Here is a 17,708-nt window from a genome sequence, read left to right on the forward strand (position 1 = left end):
CTTATCGAAGGAGAAGAAAAAGAAGTTCTTGAACCTAAAGCATTTAGTTACGAACCAAATTAATTCCACCCGCATTGGCAATATCTATGTCAAGTATTCGTCGACTTTAAAAAATCATCCAAAAGAAGATGCTAAGTGGATACCTAAACTTTTTTTTTGTGTGCTTATCTTTAGATTCTTGACTCTTACAAGCAAACTCGCAACACCATGCTAAATTATATTAATATCATGGGTGATTCCATATTTGAATATTAAATACTTTCAGTAACCACAATTGTGTATGCTTCGGGCTTTGACAAATTGCTAGATTGGTTTATATAAGAGGGTGATACCTTGGAGACTTATGTCACTAGTAATTGGTGTTTAGTTTTTGTGCCTATTAATGTATTTGTTAGGATTAATTTCATTTATCAATATATTGGAAAAATAATATTTGTAGTAATTGGTGTTTAGTTTTGTGCCTATTAATGTATTTGTTAGGATTAATTACATTTATCAATTAATTGGAAAACTAATTTGTGTTTATGAGATAGGTGAAGAGTAATATGATTGAAGGCATACATGCACGTGAAATAAAATTCAAGGCATACGTGCATGTGAAATAAAGTTTAAGGCATACGTGCACGTGAAATAAAGTTTAAGGCATACGTGCACATGAAATAAAGTTTAAGGCGTTATATAATAAGAAAATGTGAGACATGTGCACATTGGAGAATAATTAGTTTACCATAGTGCAAATGTGCACATTGGAGAATAATTAGTTTACCTTAGTGCAAATGTGCACATTGGAGAATATTTAGTTTATCTTAGTCCTCCCTTAGTCTAGTGTAGAGTTTAATTTTTGAATAATACCCTTGTACATTCAAAGGCTAAATTCCAAACCTAAAATAAGTTATAGTTATCTTTTCTTTTTGGAAAAGCAAGAGTCGTGCTTGAACTTGTAAAAGATAAAGCAAGCCTTAAATTTACGCATGCAAAAGTGGAATTCATGCAAGCCACTCCTTTATTAAAATAAATGTACGGTCTTGGCCTAAAGTATTTTGGCTTTAATAATAAATAAATACCGATACATGGGAGAAGGCCACACACATTGGAGGGAAGATTGTACCCATTCTTGTGTGTTGAACTATTTTTATTTTTATTATCTCCTTCTTTAGTTCATGTTGAATATTTTGAGCAATGGGTTTTATTGATGTGTATGCATTTGTGTTTATGTTAATATCTATCTTCTTAGTAAATAGGTCCTCCATGTGTCACAAGGGGAAACCATCATCAATGCGAGTAACATCAACATAACAAGTATGTCATCATGCCAACAACACCACCGCTCTTTTCTCTAGGAGTGAATAAAATGTCTATAGGATTTTTTTGTATACCAAGATCTCCTAAAAGGGGGTTTAAATTGGAGAAGCTCTAAAAAGAGGAGTAATGCCTCTTGGGCCCAATGGTAGTGCCCATACCTTGCAAAGACAAGGATCTGGGTTTGAATCTACCCACTTTTGATGATGGTGCTTATAGGTTCAGTACCTAATCTACATAATTAAGCAAATTACAAATACCCAGTGGCAAATGGTGTCCTGCTAGACACCCAAAGTGTAGATAGAAGAAGAATCTACATCACACATTGACAAGTGCTCTCTCTCTCTCTCTCTCAAGCACAGAGAGAAGCTAAAGAATCTCGAAACATGTGCTGATATAGTTTCCACAATGCCCAATGCAAACCTCTATCGACAATATGAACATTTAAACTAAGTAGCTAACTAATTAGAAATTTGTCATATAAGCATAAAAATAAAAAGAAAAATGCATATATTAATTCTCCAAGTTTTTTCACCAAAAGTACAATATTCTCTACAACCTTTGAAGTGCACCCAACTCTTACATCCAACACATTCAAAGCCTAAAAGAAGAGGCCTCACTCAATAGTAAAGTGAATAAGCTAAGTGTTGACTATTGAGCAAAAACAACAGCTTGACGACACCATGCTATGTAGTTTCAATGGTGCGGATTAGTGTTCCCTCCTATCCCTACTGCTCAACCTGAGTAGCATACACCAACTTATTAGCCTACTTCATTTTGATAAAATTCTCAAGTGCATCCACATTAAGCCTTCATGCCATGCTATTATTAACAACTTCTACCTCCAATAGTCCCTCATACGAACATCAATTCCATTCAAAGCTTTAGCTCCTTATTGGCCTCCTCGGATCTCAATCAATGGATGTTGTAGAGGCCCCCTCCTACAATGCTATTACATAGCTCTCTTAACATATTCTTCTACATATGTAGCATTTCCATCAACAATAACATGGTCACTTAGACATAAGATTAAAATCATTTGTAAACGGCAAAGTCCAAGTAGGGAGCCCCTCTTGTTGTACTATTATGAATCAAGCATTGGAGGTTGTGGGATTTTCCCGGGGTTTTTTGCCTACCTAAATGGTATTTCCAGATGGCCTTTTATTAATAGGCTTCAAGCATTTTAACAAGGTTAAAAATAACTTTTACTTTGTGCCTAGATTTCCAACATTCTAAAAAAAGTGCATTATATCATTTGCCACCATGAATTGTACCTGTTTGCTATTCATACCTAGGGCGTTTTTTCTTTGGTAGTAGCTAATGCTATGAAGCCCTCTCTTGAATGCTTCTCTTGACTTGTTGTCTTTAGAAGGAGAGTCATGACCTAGATATATGGATTCTCAAGACAGGTTACCCTTATAAAAATATGCCTACTAGGAAAAGAGAGGCTGATGCTCATTGTCCATAAGTGTTGTCCATAAGTTGTAAACAATGTAATGCTATGGATTCCACTCTTGAATGATTCTCGTGACTTGTTGTCTTTAGAAGGAGAGTCTTATCCTAGATATATGGTTCTTAAGACAAGTTACCCTTAGAAAGATATGCCTACTAGGAAAAGAGAGGTTGATATTGTTATCTTTAGAAGGAGAGTCTTGTCATGGATATATGGATTCTCGAGACAAGTTACCCTTAGAAAGACATGCCTACTAGGAAAAGAGAGGCCGATGCTCATTGTCCGCAAATTGCAAACAATGTCTATCTAGGGTTGGAACCAATATTACAAAATTTACTAAGTAGAGAGTGCCATAAACTAGTGGTTGGCACACAGGTGTGGTCATAGTAAGGGTCATTAGAGCAAGCAAAGTTTTGTAGTGGTCAGTGGCAATCTCATGAAACTACGGGGAGGAAGGAGGAAGAGGTGAAGCCTTGGATATTGTGAACCCTCCTTATCACCTTGTATTTATGAGCTAACCATCCCTCCAGCTCTGTCACCTTGGATTTTATGCGCTAACCCTCCCTTGAGCTCCGTCGACTATTGCCTTGTGATAAATCCACCATGCTCGGTTGTCTTGCTACCTTCTCTATAATGCTTCCCACTTGTTCTCATCTTTGCTGTAGGCTGCCACCCACAATATCTTCTCACTTGTCCCAACATTCCTCTATTTTCTTTCCTTTGGTTCCCCACAACCTCTTCAAGTAACCATTGCAATGTCTTTCAAGGTCAACTTAGCTTCTTTTAAGTTTGAGCCTATTACGATTATTTTTTGTGATCTTTTCACCATTGTATAGCTCCGCCTTGCTATTATGACTATCTTGTTCAACCACCCTTGCCTCTTCCTCACTTTTTTGCTTCCTTCTCTCCATTTTCTTTACCCTCTTAGGTGGCTTGTGTTAGCCGACGACGACGACGAGCGACGGAGAACCCATAATACTTTCAATGTGTAGTATGAGGCTTTAGTTAGTTAATTTTGTCCAAAAGCCCCAAATTTTTAGGGCTAGAGAATTGCGGCCAAGGCCTTCTAATCTTCCTTGTTGCACTGTAGGGAGGGAGAGACAGGGGAGGGATGCACGCAAGGAGAAAGATGGACATGAGGCTGAGAGAGGGTGACCTGTGCACAGGAAGGGGTGCACAGAGAGAGAGGGAGGAGGGGGAAGAGAGAGAGAGAGGGGGATGGGTGCACAGGGAGGCTGAGAGGGAGGGATGGGCGCACATGGAGGCTGAGAGAGGGATGCACGTACACGGAGAGAGTCGGGGAGGAGGGGGGAGACAGACACTGACGTAGGCACGAGGAGGCTATGAGAGAGACACGGGCACGTGCGCATAGGGAGGGTGATAACCTTAGTTGCAACCATTAATTAATTGGATAACACAATTTTCGTCAATATATACTTAAGGGTATGGCAGCAGTGGAGGTGCCACCTACGCGATCCTGCGAGAATTCAGTGACCAGCTCAGATCTCTTACAAAGGATGGTGCAAACTCGTTGACTAAAAAAACCTTAGAATTGGTCTGTATTTTTATTTAATTAAATACAGAAAAAGATTTTGGTCGCATATAATATTCATATAGGTTTTTCTAGGACGAATAAAAAGCATGACGTGGGTGTAAAGGGGACCTGAAGTTTAAGATCGACACAACCAAAAGCTAAGGTTGGGACAAATCGATTTTTTAATGCGCTTTTATCAATTTCGACTGCTCTGTGTGTACAGAAGAAGAAGGAAAGTGAGAAACAGTAGCACAAAGAGGGGAGTATTTTCATGCCGGAAAATGATCTACCCTGACTCTCCAACATGATCAATGAACGCGCGCACCTCATCAGAAGGAAGGACCATCACCACCACCATCAGTATGATCCATTTTACCCTAGCCCTAAAACCCTCCTCAAGCATCATGGCATCATCAATCAAGCAGACCCTCCTCCTACCCTTCCTCTCCATCCGCAGTTCCTTCAGCACAAAGATGGGTTTTTTACCCTAGCACCACCACCACCACCACCATCATCATCATCATCATCGCCATCGCCATCTGCACAAGTAGAAGCAAGAAGAGGGTCCAAATTCAAGTTTAGGGTTTCCGAAGCCCATCCCACCACAACAGTAGCAGCAGCACCTCTGGGCGCCATGAGAGACCCCTCTTACCGCACCAAGGTCGTCGTGCGGCACCTGCCACCTGCCTTCTCACAATCTGCTTTCATGGAACACATTGAGCGCTTCGCCGGCTCGTTTAACCTGGTCACCTTCTGTCCAGGAAACTCCAGGTACCCTGATCTAATTCTCTTATTTTTTTTGAAGCCTTGTTGATTTTTGTATACTTTCTACTCTCACATATTGCCATGAATTTCTACAAATTTGAGCAATTTTGTGCTTAGCTTTTAATTGTTAATGCATTATGAAGTAATCTATACTATATGATTTCTCAATGATTATAAGATATATACCGCCAATTTCCACTTATAAAAAGAAAAGAATTAAGAGCAGGCTATCCCGATTGCCTACAAGATGGCATGCGAGAGAAGCTCGGCATGCTGAGACTTGTTTCTGTGTACTTCACATGGCAAGTAACAAAGCCCCATAAGACACAAATCTTTATTAAATCAACAATCAAAATTTAACAGAATGTATCGGTGGAGTTTGGAGGATGAGCAAAAGTGGAGAGAGCTTAGATGGGGCAGGATCGTCATCAACTTTGTATGAGTGGTTAGATGGGGCGTAGGGTTGTCATCAACATTGTATCGGTGATCAAAATCATCATTGTGGAGTGTGATTAGCACCAATCAAAGATCTCCCCCTTGGTTATCTTACAAGGTGACAAACAAGACTATGTTCGTGTGCCAAGGACCAAACAAACATATACAATAGTTTCATAATGTTGGACTGTGTTCATTTCCAACATTTATCCCATTTGTTGCACCATTTATGAAGCATATTTATTTGATGTATTTTACTTAGTTGTGGGTAAAATTTTCCACAGTTTTAGGCACTTTCCCCCAGTCGTAGGTATTTTTCACCAATCGTGGGTTTCTTCTACTGGTTGACTTGGCTAATTGTGCCTATATAAGAATAGGCTTTTTGCCATTTAATTAATTCATCATTTCGCTGAAGTGTTGGGTCATTGTTGGCTGCAGCAAGTCTCTCCTTTGCATCCGCTTTTGCTGCCTTCAACCATTCTCTCATGGTATGAGAGCACCGAGGTTCTTAGGCCCTTGCTTCTACACTCTACAGGAAGACTATCACTTGGCGTTTTTTTTTTCCCATCCCTCCCTCCCTGCTGAGGAGGCAAAACACAATTTTTTTTTCTTATGATTCCCTGATTTTTGTATTTTGTCCCTACCTCGAACTAATGGGAGCACAGTGCACTTGCTCCATTAGTGTGTCGCACTTGCTCCATTAGTGTGTCCCTCCCTCCCTCCATCGCGCATCGAGTTGGCTCCTATCTTCACCCGTGTGCATTGATCTCTGGAAGAGTACAGTTCTACATCTTTCACCTAGCGTCTAGGGAGGAGTGGGCAGCCCCCCCGGTACCTACTTGCAGCCTTGTAGATTCAAGAGGAGGATTCCATGGCTTCTACACCGATTGGCATCTCTTCATCTATTCCCCAACTCCGCAAGGAATCCATCCTAGATGGGACCAACTACCTTGATTGGTCTTTGCAGATGAAGACTTTACTTCGGTATCATCGGCTATGGAGTATTGTTACTTGGGGCTGACGCCGAGCCAACTGCGGTTTAGATTGATCCTTGGCTTGATAAGGATTCTTGGGCACATGCGTTCATCATCTTCAACATTAGACCATCTGTTGCTCGTCAATTTGATGACAATGATGATGAGACCGCAGAAGAATTGTGGGATGCCATTCAAAGGAGATATCATAGAAAGAACTCTACTCAGAAGTTTGAATAAGCTTTGCCAACCTGAAGATCTTCGATGCTGCCAACATCATGGATTCCATCATGGAGTTTGTTACCATCCAAAAGTAGTTGATCTCTTTGGGGAGCAAGGCTACTGACGAAGACTTTGTTTATCGGCTTCTCGCCAAATTACCAGAAACTTGCTCATCTTTTTGTGATACTATTTCACTTCTTCCTGCTACTCTCGATTTGCATACTGTTGGCATGCTTCATAATAGAGCTATGAGGAAGAAAACAAGCAAGGGTGCTTTTGAGACCCTTCTTTAGGTTAAGGGCAAAGGCAAATGGTAGTCCAAGGGTTTGACCAACAGTAAAGTTGACTCTAAACCTGCGAACAATCTTGCTCATAAGGATCTTACGTGCTGTTATGTGGTCACAAAGGTCACATTCAGCCTGATTGTCGCAAGAAGAAGAGAAGGTGATTTTGCAAAGAAGCCCACCAATTAAACCTCTCCATCTACCAGTCAATTCCAGAGATTCTCTTCCACCAAGGAGACTGTCTTCATCGGCATTGAGGAGTTTCCCGCGGACTCACCTCTTCCTGCCACCTCACATCTTACGGATTGGGTGGTTAACAACGGGTGCACTACTCACATGATTCATGATGTTACATGCGGAAGCTTTGAGAGGCTTCTTTCAGCCCTAAACACCATCTAGAACATGTTGATGCAAAAACGCAGACAGAAGGGAGAGTAGAGAGAGAGAGAGAGCTGGAAATTCAGTATTTTATATGGTACAAAAAGGTACATCTATCTTGCAGCCATAGGTTGCCTTCCATGAAAAGGTAAAACACCTAAACTCTGTGACCCAACTCAAAGGAGTTGAATGAACAAAACAATGAGCAAACATGCCTTTTGTAGGCCTTGGACAACTAGAGCTCTGGCCAACTGTTGGTCGGCCAGCCGCCTAGACACAAACATCAATAATGCAGATCCCGACCTGTTTGATGCAGCCGACACAGCCATATCTTGTTTTCCATGCAGCCGGTAGGTCCCTGTGTCCACTCCAGTCCATCCCTTGCCTAAACTTGCACTTCAATGCTCCAAACTATCTGGTTCTAGTGAGTCTTTATCATGTTGCCTCTAGGATTAGCCTTGAGATTAGCATGTACATGTGTGCACATGACATCCCCCTCTGCTAATCATGATGACAGCCTACAGGATTCCAATCTGCTTCCTGGATCACTGTCATCATCCCATTCTATTCTCGGAGTCCCTTTGTGTAAACCGGCCTTCAGAAAAGCAAAGGGCGGTGAAACAAACACTCGCACATAAAACACTTCAACACCATTGAAGACCTAGAAAAGGAAAACAAACAGGGGGAGCTAGAGTGCTCCTGCAAATAGTACACGGACACCGATTGGCCCCAAATCGCAGTGGCGCCCCTTGCGGTATTTCTTTAATTGATTTTAAGAGCTTTGATTACAATATAAGGCTGGTAATTCAGCCGTCCCAGTAGAACTCCTGAAGCCTGCAAAGAACTTGCATCTGGCTTCTTTTCCACACGGCATCCACAAACAAGTCCAGCCATTGTTCATATCGAAAGACTCTTCACATTGAGTCTGCATTCAGAAGCTTTCTCCCATGATCAAGGCTGCCACAACCATCCATAGCCTCTCACACTATGAACAGCATCACACCCTGACACATCCAGTGCTCCTGTATCACAACACAGACTCCCAAACTGTCTCTCAAAAGAGAACTCGCATCACAGCACAGCATACCATACAGTCGACACACCTGTACAAACCCTCTCTACCTTCCAAGGGTACTATCCATCTCTGTCATGGATTCCCTGTCCCCTGTCCAATCAGTAGCAAGGCTGTACCAAACATGTGTCCATTCCTGTACCTTCTGCCTGCATGTGACCTATCTCCTGGAGAAACCCAAAAACATGTTTCTTCGAGAAAACCTACGACCTGTTTCCACATGAAACCCTTAGGCCTGTTTCCCTTTGAAACTTCTGTCCTGTTTCCATACATCTAGTTACCTGTTCCCTCATGAAACATCTGGCAACATCGAGATGCCCATAACTGTAGGTCCCACTGTTCCTTTCTAGCAGGAAGAAAACAGTCTGCTCCATGAGCACGCAGCCATGCGAGCTTGCATCACTCCCATGCCAAGAAACATATTCAAGTGACCTGTACTTGCAGCCAAAAACCCAAGCACATTGCTGAATTTGCAGTCAAACAAAAACAGCCCATAAATTGTCCTGTTTCCACCCTCTGAACTGCCAAACCCTTCCTCTCACAAAGGGCTAGAGAGAACCACTCTAGAACAGTCTTGAGCCAGTGAAAAGAGAGACTCCGAAAGACATCACCTGCAGTCCCACTTGCTCACAAAGAAAGAGAGACTTACAGTCTTTATGTCGCTTTCCACAAGGAAGAAAAGACTCGAGGAAAAGCCCCGAATTGTCTTGTCCTCTTGTCTTGCAGCCGGAAGAGGGAGAATACTTGTGAGAGAACCTGCTGTCCAGCCTTGTGTTCCCTTCTCACAACTCACACTTCCCAACTGACAACCATCTTCTTGCCAAAAGCAAAGGAGAGAGGAAGAAAAGAAAGAACCTGCAGGCGCCTGTGTACTCTGCAGCACAGCAGCCAGCTTATCCCCCAAAAAGCCAAAGAGAGAAGAAAAAGGATCTGTGTTTCTGTCCTTTTGTGCAACACACCAGCCAGTAGCTTCCCTCTTCAAGAGTCAGTTCAGAGCCTGAATTCAGCTGCGCCTGCATACACAACAGCTTTGCCTGCTTGCAACTCTCTCCAAAAAACAAGAGAAAGCTGAAGCGCAGCCCTGCAGCCTGCCTGTTTTCAGTTTTCAGAAAAGCTCTCCACGCCAGCAGCCTGTATGCGCCCTGTTTCCAGAAAAGCTCCTCTCTCTCATGCGCTGCCCGCCAGCCTTCCTCAGCGAAGAAGCACACCACCCAACAAGAGTTAGGCGCCTCCCCTCCTGGCAGCCCCTCCTTTTTCCTAAAAAGCACACGTGGCCCCAAAATAGCTTATGGGCCACGTTTTCTTCATAAAAGGCATTAAAAATGACTTTAAAGGTTTTTAAAACCTTTTAAGTTAAAATTTCTTTGCCCCCTTTCACACATGGGGTTGTCCACACATGGGCTCCCTTTTTGACTCCAACCTGATGCCATTCACACTGTCCACCATGTCCCCGTGCACATCTGCATCTTGTCCAGAGAAAAACACAGGGTTGTGACATACCCCCCTCTTGAAAAATGGCAAGCGTCCTCGATTGCACTCAATGGCACAGTAAAGCATCTTATGAGCAAAGACACCCCGTATGGCAAAAACAATGGCCTTCCAATGCATCTGGGTGATAAAACAATCATCCTGCACAATAAGCCACACTGTCCTCTTGCTTGTTCCTTCAGAACCTACAGCAAAAGTCTAAAACCAAATGGAAACACGTTAACTGTGTTAGCCAAAAACAAAACCATGCATCATTCTACATATGGCACACATATGCATGACACACATATGCATTCGCAAACAATATGCTCCTCAAGATGCTCTACCTACTGCAAAGTAACAGTCTAAGGGCTGCTCGCAAGCCTTACGCCCATGGGCATCCCGCAGGACCCACGACTGATGGTACAACATGAGCATATGAAAGCACTCAATGCATCCAAACACTACATCCAGTAAGTACTTTCCCCACATATGTTTCATGGTCATCCCGCAGGAGTCACACCCATGAACATAATAAAGCACTTGATGTATCATACCAACATACATGCAGCACTCAACACAATGCAGAGTATTTCCCAATGTATTCTCAATGGTACCAGGATCCAATGGCACCAGAATACAAAAATACCTCTACCTCACAAAGTGAATGCATACATGCACAAACAGAGTTCGATCCATATTTCCATGAACCAAACCAACTCTAGGACTGCTCGCAAGACTTATGTCCTCCATAGAGTTATCCATAGTTGCAGTTAGAGTTCCAGGTGCGCGAGACTGTGAACCATACTCAACCACCATCATCAGTGACTAGTACACAATATCATAGAAGTCCCATAAGCAGATGTACTGTCAGCCTCAGTACCTTCGGGTGAATACAAAGATATCACCAATAGATAACAAATGAGCCTGTCTGTAACAAGGGAGCGGAGGTGCTACCCCCCTCTTGAGCATCAGGCAATGCTCCAGACCTATGCTCTGCTGAACCTGAATGAGCCGTAACAAGAGTCGACTCCAACTCATAGGCATCAAGATAAAGCTGCAACTCCTGAGGTGAATCTGATAAGTCACCCTCCTCCATCCACTTCGCATCCATCAGTGAACCTCCTCCATCCACTTCGTATCCATCAGTGTGAACAGCTCTTGAACTTCACAGGATAGCGACGGGAAACCTTACCCTGTACCTTTCTTTCCTTATGTGCCAGTATATGCTCAGGAATAAGAACCTCGTCAAGTTCCTCCACTTCCATCTGAGCCTCATTTGATACATCCTCAGGCACCCAAAACCTGCTTGCACTCCACCCAAGTGATAAGCACAAGTCCTCAATGAAGCATAGTAGATCACCACGGCTAAACATAGAAGGAAATTGTCTTCCGAACCCATGAAGCCTCGATGAAGATACCACCGGTGACAAACTGTCGAAAGCCATAGCCTTCAACGCATCTCCTGCACCATAACACTTCAACTGCTTCTTGTTCCTGGCCGACTACTTCTTGTCCTTGGTGTCTTTTCTCCTAAGCTTCATCTTCAGCTCTTGCTCTTTACCTCATATAGGCAAAGACACAAAATCGTGTACTGTGTCCTGCACTTCCTTTTCACTTTCCTCATGTTGAAGCTTTTGATGTGACTCTCATGAGACAACCACGAGCTCGCCCCCTTAGGAAAGTTGGCGATTGTCCCGACCAAAGCAACCACGGACTCGCCTCCTTGAGAAAGTCGACGATGTGTCCCGGCAACGGAACCTTGTAAACCGGCCTTCAGAAAAGCAAAGGGCGGTGAAACAAACACTCGCACATAAAACACTTCAACACCATTGAAGACCTAGAAAAGGAAAACAAACAGGGGGAGCTAGAGTGCTCCTGCAAATAGTACACGGACACCGATTGGCCCCAAATCGCAGTGGCGCCCCTTGCGGTATTTCTTTAATTGATTTTAAGAGCTTTGATTACAATATAAGGCTGGTAATTCAGCCGTCCCAGTAGAACTCCTGAAGCCTGCAAAGAACCTGCATCTGGCTTCTTTTCCACACGGCATCCACAAACAAGTCCGGCCATTGTTCATATCGAAAGACTCTTCACATTGAGTCTGCATTCAGAAGCTTTCTCCCATGATCAAGGCTGCCACAACCATCCATAGCCTCTCACACTATAAACAGCATCACACCCTGACACATCCAGTGCTCCTGTATCACAACACAGACTCCCAAACTGTCTCTCAAAAGAGAACTCGCATCACAGCACAGCATACCATACAGTCGACACACCTGTACAAACCCTCTCTACCTTCCAAGGGTACTATCCATCTCTGTCATGGATTCCCTGTCCCCTGTCCAATCAGTAGCAAGGCTGTACCAAACATGTGTCCATTCCTGTACCTTCTGCCTGCATGTGACCTATCTCCTGGAGAAACCCAAAAACATGTTTCTTCGAGAAAACCTACGACCTGTTTCCACATGAAACCCTTAGGCCTGTTTCCCTTTGAAACTTCTGTCCTGTTTCCATACATCTAGTTACCTGTTCCCTCATGAAACATCTGGCAACATAGAGATGCCCATAACTGTAGGTCCCACTGTTCCTTTCTAGCAGGAAGAAAACAGTCTGCTCCATGAGCACGCAGCCATGCGAGCTTGCATCACTCCCATGCCAAGAAACATATTCAAGTGACCTGTACTTGCAGCCAAAAACCCAAGCACATTGCTGAATTTGCAGTCAAACAAAAACAGCCCATAAATTGTCCTGTTTCCACCCTCTGAACTGCCAAACCCTTCCTCTCACAAAGGGCTAGAGAGAACCACTCTAGAACAGTCTTGAGCCAGTGAAAAGAGAGACTCCGAAAGACATCACCTGCAGTCCCACTTGCTCACAAAGAAAGAGAGACTTACAGTCTTTATGTCGTTTTCCACAAGGAAGAAAAGACTCGAGGAAAAGCCCCGAATTGTCTTGTCCTCTTGTCTTGCAGCCGGAAGAGGGAGAATACTTGTGAGAGAACCTGCTGTCCAGCCTTGTGTTCCCTTCTCACAACTCAACACTTCCCAACTGACAACCATCTTCTTGCCAAAAGCAAAGGAGAGAGGAAGAAAAGAAAGAACCTGCAGGCGCCTGTGTACTCTGCAGCACAGCAGCCAGCTTATCCCCCAAAAAGCCAAAGAGAGAGAAGAAAAAGGATCTGTGTTTCTGTCCTTTTGTGCAACACACCAGCCAGTAGCTTCCCTCTTCAAGAGTCAGTTCAGAGCCTGAATTCAGCTGCGCCTGCATACACAACAGCTTTGCCTGCTTGCAACTCTCTCCAAAAAACAAGAGAAAGCTGAAGCGCAGCCCTGCAGCCTGCCTGTTTTCAGTTTTCAGAAAAGCTCTCCACGCCAAACCCTGATTCAGTGCCATATGAAGGTGTACAAGTCCAAGGCACAGGAAAGTGCACAGGTACGAGCCCCAAGGCAAGGAACACAAGACAAGGAAGAGCTCCCAGGAGGTTGGTTGGTGGTGTTCCACAAAGCACAAAGGGGATGGCAGTCCTGTGAGCCACGAAAGGTTCACACGCAATGGTTCCAAGGGAGAATGATCCTCCAAGGGGTGGAGTGAGAGTGCCAGACTCATTTCTCAGGAATGAAGACCAAGACGGTGTTCAAAGACAGGGCAGGAACGGAATGGGGACTGGATGGAACAGATGCATAGATCTTCTTCAAAGTTAGAGTGGATTTGGAGACCGGGCGGGTATTCAGTGAAAAGGTTGCCATAGTAGAAAGGATGACAAAGTGTCACAACCCTGTGTTTTTCTCTGGACAAGATGCAGATGTGCACGGGGACATGGTGGACAGTGTGAATGGCATCAGGTTGGAGTCAAAAAGGGAGCCCATGTGTGGACAACCCCATGTGTGAAAGGGGGCAAAGAAATTTTAACTTAAAAGGTTTTAAAAACCTTTAAAGTCATTTTTAATGCCTTTTATGAAGAAAACGTGGCCCATAAGCTATTTTGGGGCCACGTGTGCTTTTTAGGAAAAAGGAGGGGCTGCCAGGAGGGGAGGCGCCTAACTCTTGTTGGGTGGTGTGCTTCTTCGCTGAGGAAGGCTGGCGGGCAGCGCATGAGAGAGGAGAGCTTTTCTGGAAACAGGGCGCATACAGGCTGCTAGCCTAGAAGAGGCAGCCAGATAAAGACTATGAACCAGATAAGAACCAGAAGCTGGAGCAAGGAGTGTAGATAAGGTAATAGATTGGACTTGGAGCTAGGAGATGGAATGATGCGCTGTTGGCTGAAACTGAACAGGAAGGGCTGTCGGCTGCTTACAGAAGGCGGGCGGCTAGACCAAGCAGAGGGCAGCGTTGGATTTTATGGATTTAAGGGGCCAAGATTGCTGGCCGACCAGCAGTCAGCCAGTTCTCCAAGGAAGTAGAAAAGCTATAAATAGGCCAGAATGCTCCTAGATAGAACCATTCAATCCTCTAGGGAATGGGTCTTAGGGGTCCAAGTAGGGACGAGATCTAGGGTGTTTACCACCTTTTTATGAAGGCAGCCTAGGGCTGTAGCAAAGTACCCTTTTTGTACTATATGAAATATACTGAATTTTCCAGCACCTCTCTCTCTCTCTCTCTCTCTCTCTCTCTCTCTCTCTCTCTCTATCTGCATTTGCATCATATGGTTTTCTAGGAGTGTTTAGGGCTGAAAGAAGACTCTTAGAGCTTGCGCGCGTGACATTGGTATTAGAGCATCAGGCTCAGCAAAGCTAAACACGGAATCAGTCCCATATGATGGTGTACAGGTCCCATATGATGGTGTACAGGTCCCATATGATGGTGTACAGGTCCAAGCTACATGAAAGTACACGGATACGAAGCCCAAGGCAAGAAGGAACACAGAATCGGGAAGAGATCCCAGGAGGTTTGTTGGTGGTGTTCCACAGAGCCAGAGGGGATGGCAGTCTTGTGAGCCAGATAGGTTCTCAGGCAACGGTCCCAAGGGAGGTTTATCCTCCAAGGGTGATGTGAGAGTGCCAGACTCATTTCTCTGGAATGAAGACCAAGACGGGGTTCAGGGTCAGGGCAGGAATGGATTGGGGACTAGATGGAACAGATGCATAGATCTTCGTCTGAGACAGAGTGGTTTGGAGAACAGGCCGGGCTTTCAGAGAAAAGGGTTGCCAGGGATGGATGGATGACAGAGGGACTTCGGGAAAGGATTGGGATGATGACAGTCATCCAAGAACAGGTTGGAATCCCGTCATCAAGTTTAGCAGAGGGGGATGTCATGTGCATGATCAATGCCATGTACAATCCTCAGGTGCTAGGTGCTGATCCAGAAGAGGCAGCCAGATAAAGACTATGAACCAGATAAGAACCAAAAGCTGGAGGTAGATAAGGTAATAGATTGGACTTGGAGCCAGGAGATGGAATGATGCGCTGTCGGCTGAAACTGAACCAGGAAGGGCTGTCGGCTGCTTACAGAAGGTGGGCAGATGGACCAAAACAAGAGGCGGCTGGACCAACCAGAGGGCAGCGCTGGATTTTATGGATTTAAGGGGGCAAGACTGCTGGCCGACCAGCAGTCGGCCAATTCTCCCAGGAAGTAGAAAAGCTATATATAGGCCAGAATGCTCCTAGATAGAATTATTCAATCCTCTAGGGATTGGTTCTTAGGGGTCCAAGTAGGGACCAGATCTAGGGTGTTTACCACCTTTTTATGAAGGCAGCCTAGGGCTGTAGCAAAGTACCCTTTTTGTACTATATGAAATATACTGAATTTTCCAGCACATCTCTCTCTCTCTACTCTCTCTCTATATCTGCGTTTGCATCAGATGGTTTTCCAAGAGTGTTTAGAGCTGAAAGAAGACTCTTAGAGCTTCCGCGCGTTACAAAACTATCTGGTTCTAGTGAGTTTTTATCATGTTGCCTCCAAGATTAGCCCTGAGATTAGCATGTACATGTGTGTGCACATGACACATGAGTCATGATAGGTCCATTTTGGATGATGCCCAGCTCTTCGAAGGTGACCATTGGCGATGCTTCCAACCTTGAGGCCTCTTGTGTGGGTAACGTGTGACTTAGCTCTTCTCTTGGCCAGCCTTCTACCATCCGAGATGTGCTTTATGTTCTCAAGCTCTCTAGCAATCTACTCTCAGTGTTTCGGATTGCAAAGAAAGGCTATGGCGTGTACTTTGAGAGCTTAGTTCTTGAGGTCATTGACACTAGCACCTTGTAGATTGTTGCCATAGGTATACAGGAAGGCGGTCTTTACAGATTGGAGGACTTTGGTGGATCTTTAAATGAGTCACAGTCTCATTTGCTACAACTTCTTCAAAGCTATCATGCCTTGGTAGCTGGTAGCTCAAGTGGATACAATGTTGTGGCATGCTTGCTCTACGGGCACTTGAACTATGCTTCTTTTCAGTAGATGGTCGAGGGTCTTCTGCAACTGAAACCCTCCCACTCCACTTGTGTGGCTTGTTTGTATGGCAAGCAACACAAAGAGCCTTTCCTTCACGAGGGTACTCATCGGGCTTCTCATCTCTTGGAGCTTATACATATGGACTTGTGTGGTCCCATGCGGACTACTACCCAGGGTGGTGCAGGTACTTCATGCTTATCATTGATGATTTCTCACGTAAAGTTTGGGTGTATCTCTTGGTGGAAAAATCTCAAGCTTTCTCCCACTCTCAAGAGTGGTGGCTTTGGTCGAGAATGCGACCACACAGAATGTTTGACAAGTCCGTTCGGACAATGGAGGAGAATTCATCTCCAAAGCCTTCGTTCGCAGAAAGGTATTGGCTGTTAGTTCTCCACACGTGGCACTCCACAGCAGAATGGTGTGGTTGTGTCATGTACAACACATGCACTGGCTGAACTCAGAGCTAATCCTGAGGAGAGCAACCAGATAAAGACAGATCAGAATCAGAATTTAGGAGCATGTGTTGCTGATTTGGTAGGGATTTATTTGATGGAAGTTGTGGTGTTGCTGTCAGCCAGCATTTGAGAGACTAGAAGAACCTGTTGGCTGTAGCAAATCATATGGATATTGTCCTGGACCTGGCTGACCAGCAGACGGCCAGTCCATCAGGCTATCTCTAGCCTATAAAAGGCAAAACATGCTCATCGTTTGATTCATTCAGCCCTTGCTTGGCCGAGTCATAGATCTAGGCTTAGAGTTAGGGTACTATGTAATATACTGAATACTCAGCTATCTCTCGCTCTCTCTTCTCTCTCTTCTACGTGTGTTTTGCATCAGCATGTTTCCAGATGGTGTTTAGGGCTGAAAGAAGACTCCTAGAGCTTCCGCTTATAACATTGGTATCAAAGCATCAGGCTTAGCAAGGCTAAACACTGATTTAGTCCCAGATGAAGGTGCATAGGTCCAAGACATAGGAAAGTGCATAGGTCCAAGACACAGGAAAGTGCATAAGTATGCCCAAGGCAAGGAACACAAGACAGGGAAGAACTCCCAGGAGGTTGGTTGGTGGTGTTCCACAAAACCAAGGGGTGAAAGAAAGTGAAGCAAATAGAAAACACAGATGTAGGCGCAGGTACAAGACATGTAAATGCTGGAAACTAATGTTTATTGTTGAAAACTGAGCATGAGGGAAGCCTGAGGTGTTGTACAATGGTAAGAAGTAGAAGCAGCTGCTAATGACCTCAACTAAATGCAAAATAATAAAATGAAAATGAGGGAAAGGGTGCTATAAAATACCTAAAAAATGGTAGAAAAATGCTGAATTATATCTGCTAAGATATGCCAATGCAGGGCCTCATAAATGGCCAATACAAGCATGAAAATGTGATGTAGACCGTTTGGAGATGATATTGAAGGCACAGGGGGTGTTAG

At 44.2% G+C, this 17,708-nt stretch overlaps 1 protein-coding gene across 4 annotated transcripts in view; it reads left to right on the top strand.

The window, feature by feature from the left end:
* Positions 1-4,435: 4,435 nt before the first annotated feature.
* Positions 4,436-17,708, top strand: part of LOC147618398 (regulator of nonsense transcripts UPF3-like) — an 87,977-nt gene continuing 74,704 nt past the window's right edge. For 3 of the 4 annotated variants that reach the window (XM_086774825.1, XM_086774827.1, XM_086774829.1), the window contains exon 1: positions 4,453-5,057. In XM_086774825.1, coding sequence (XP_086630951.1) covers positions 4,591-5,057 — 467 coding nt within the window. In that variant the 5' untranslated portion in view covers positions 4,453-4,590. Of the gene's footprint in view, positions 5,058-17,708 lie in introns of all 4 variants that reach the window. The other variant, XM_086774828.1, reaches the window with a different exon arrangement.

This window comes from Cibotium barometz, chromosome 35 (genome assembly GCF_041138505.1).
Source record: "Cibotium barometz isolate CiBa-2024 chromosome 35, ASM4113850v1, whole genome shotgun sequence".
NCBI classification, from domain to species: Eukaryota; Viridiplantae; Streptophyta; class Polypodiopsida; order Cyatheales; family Cibotiaceae; genus Cibotium; species Cibotium barometz.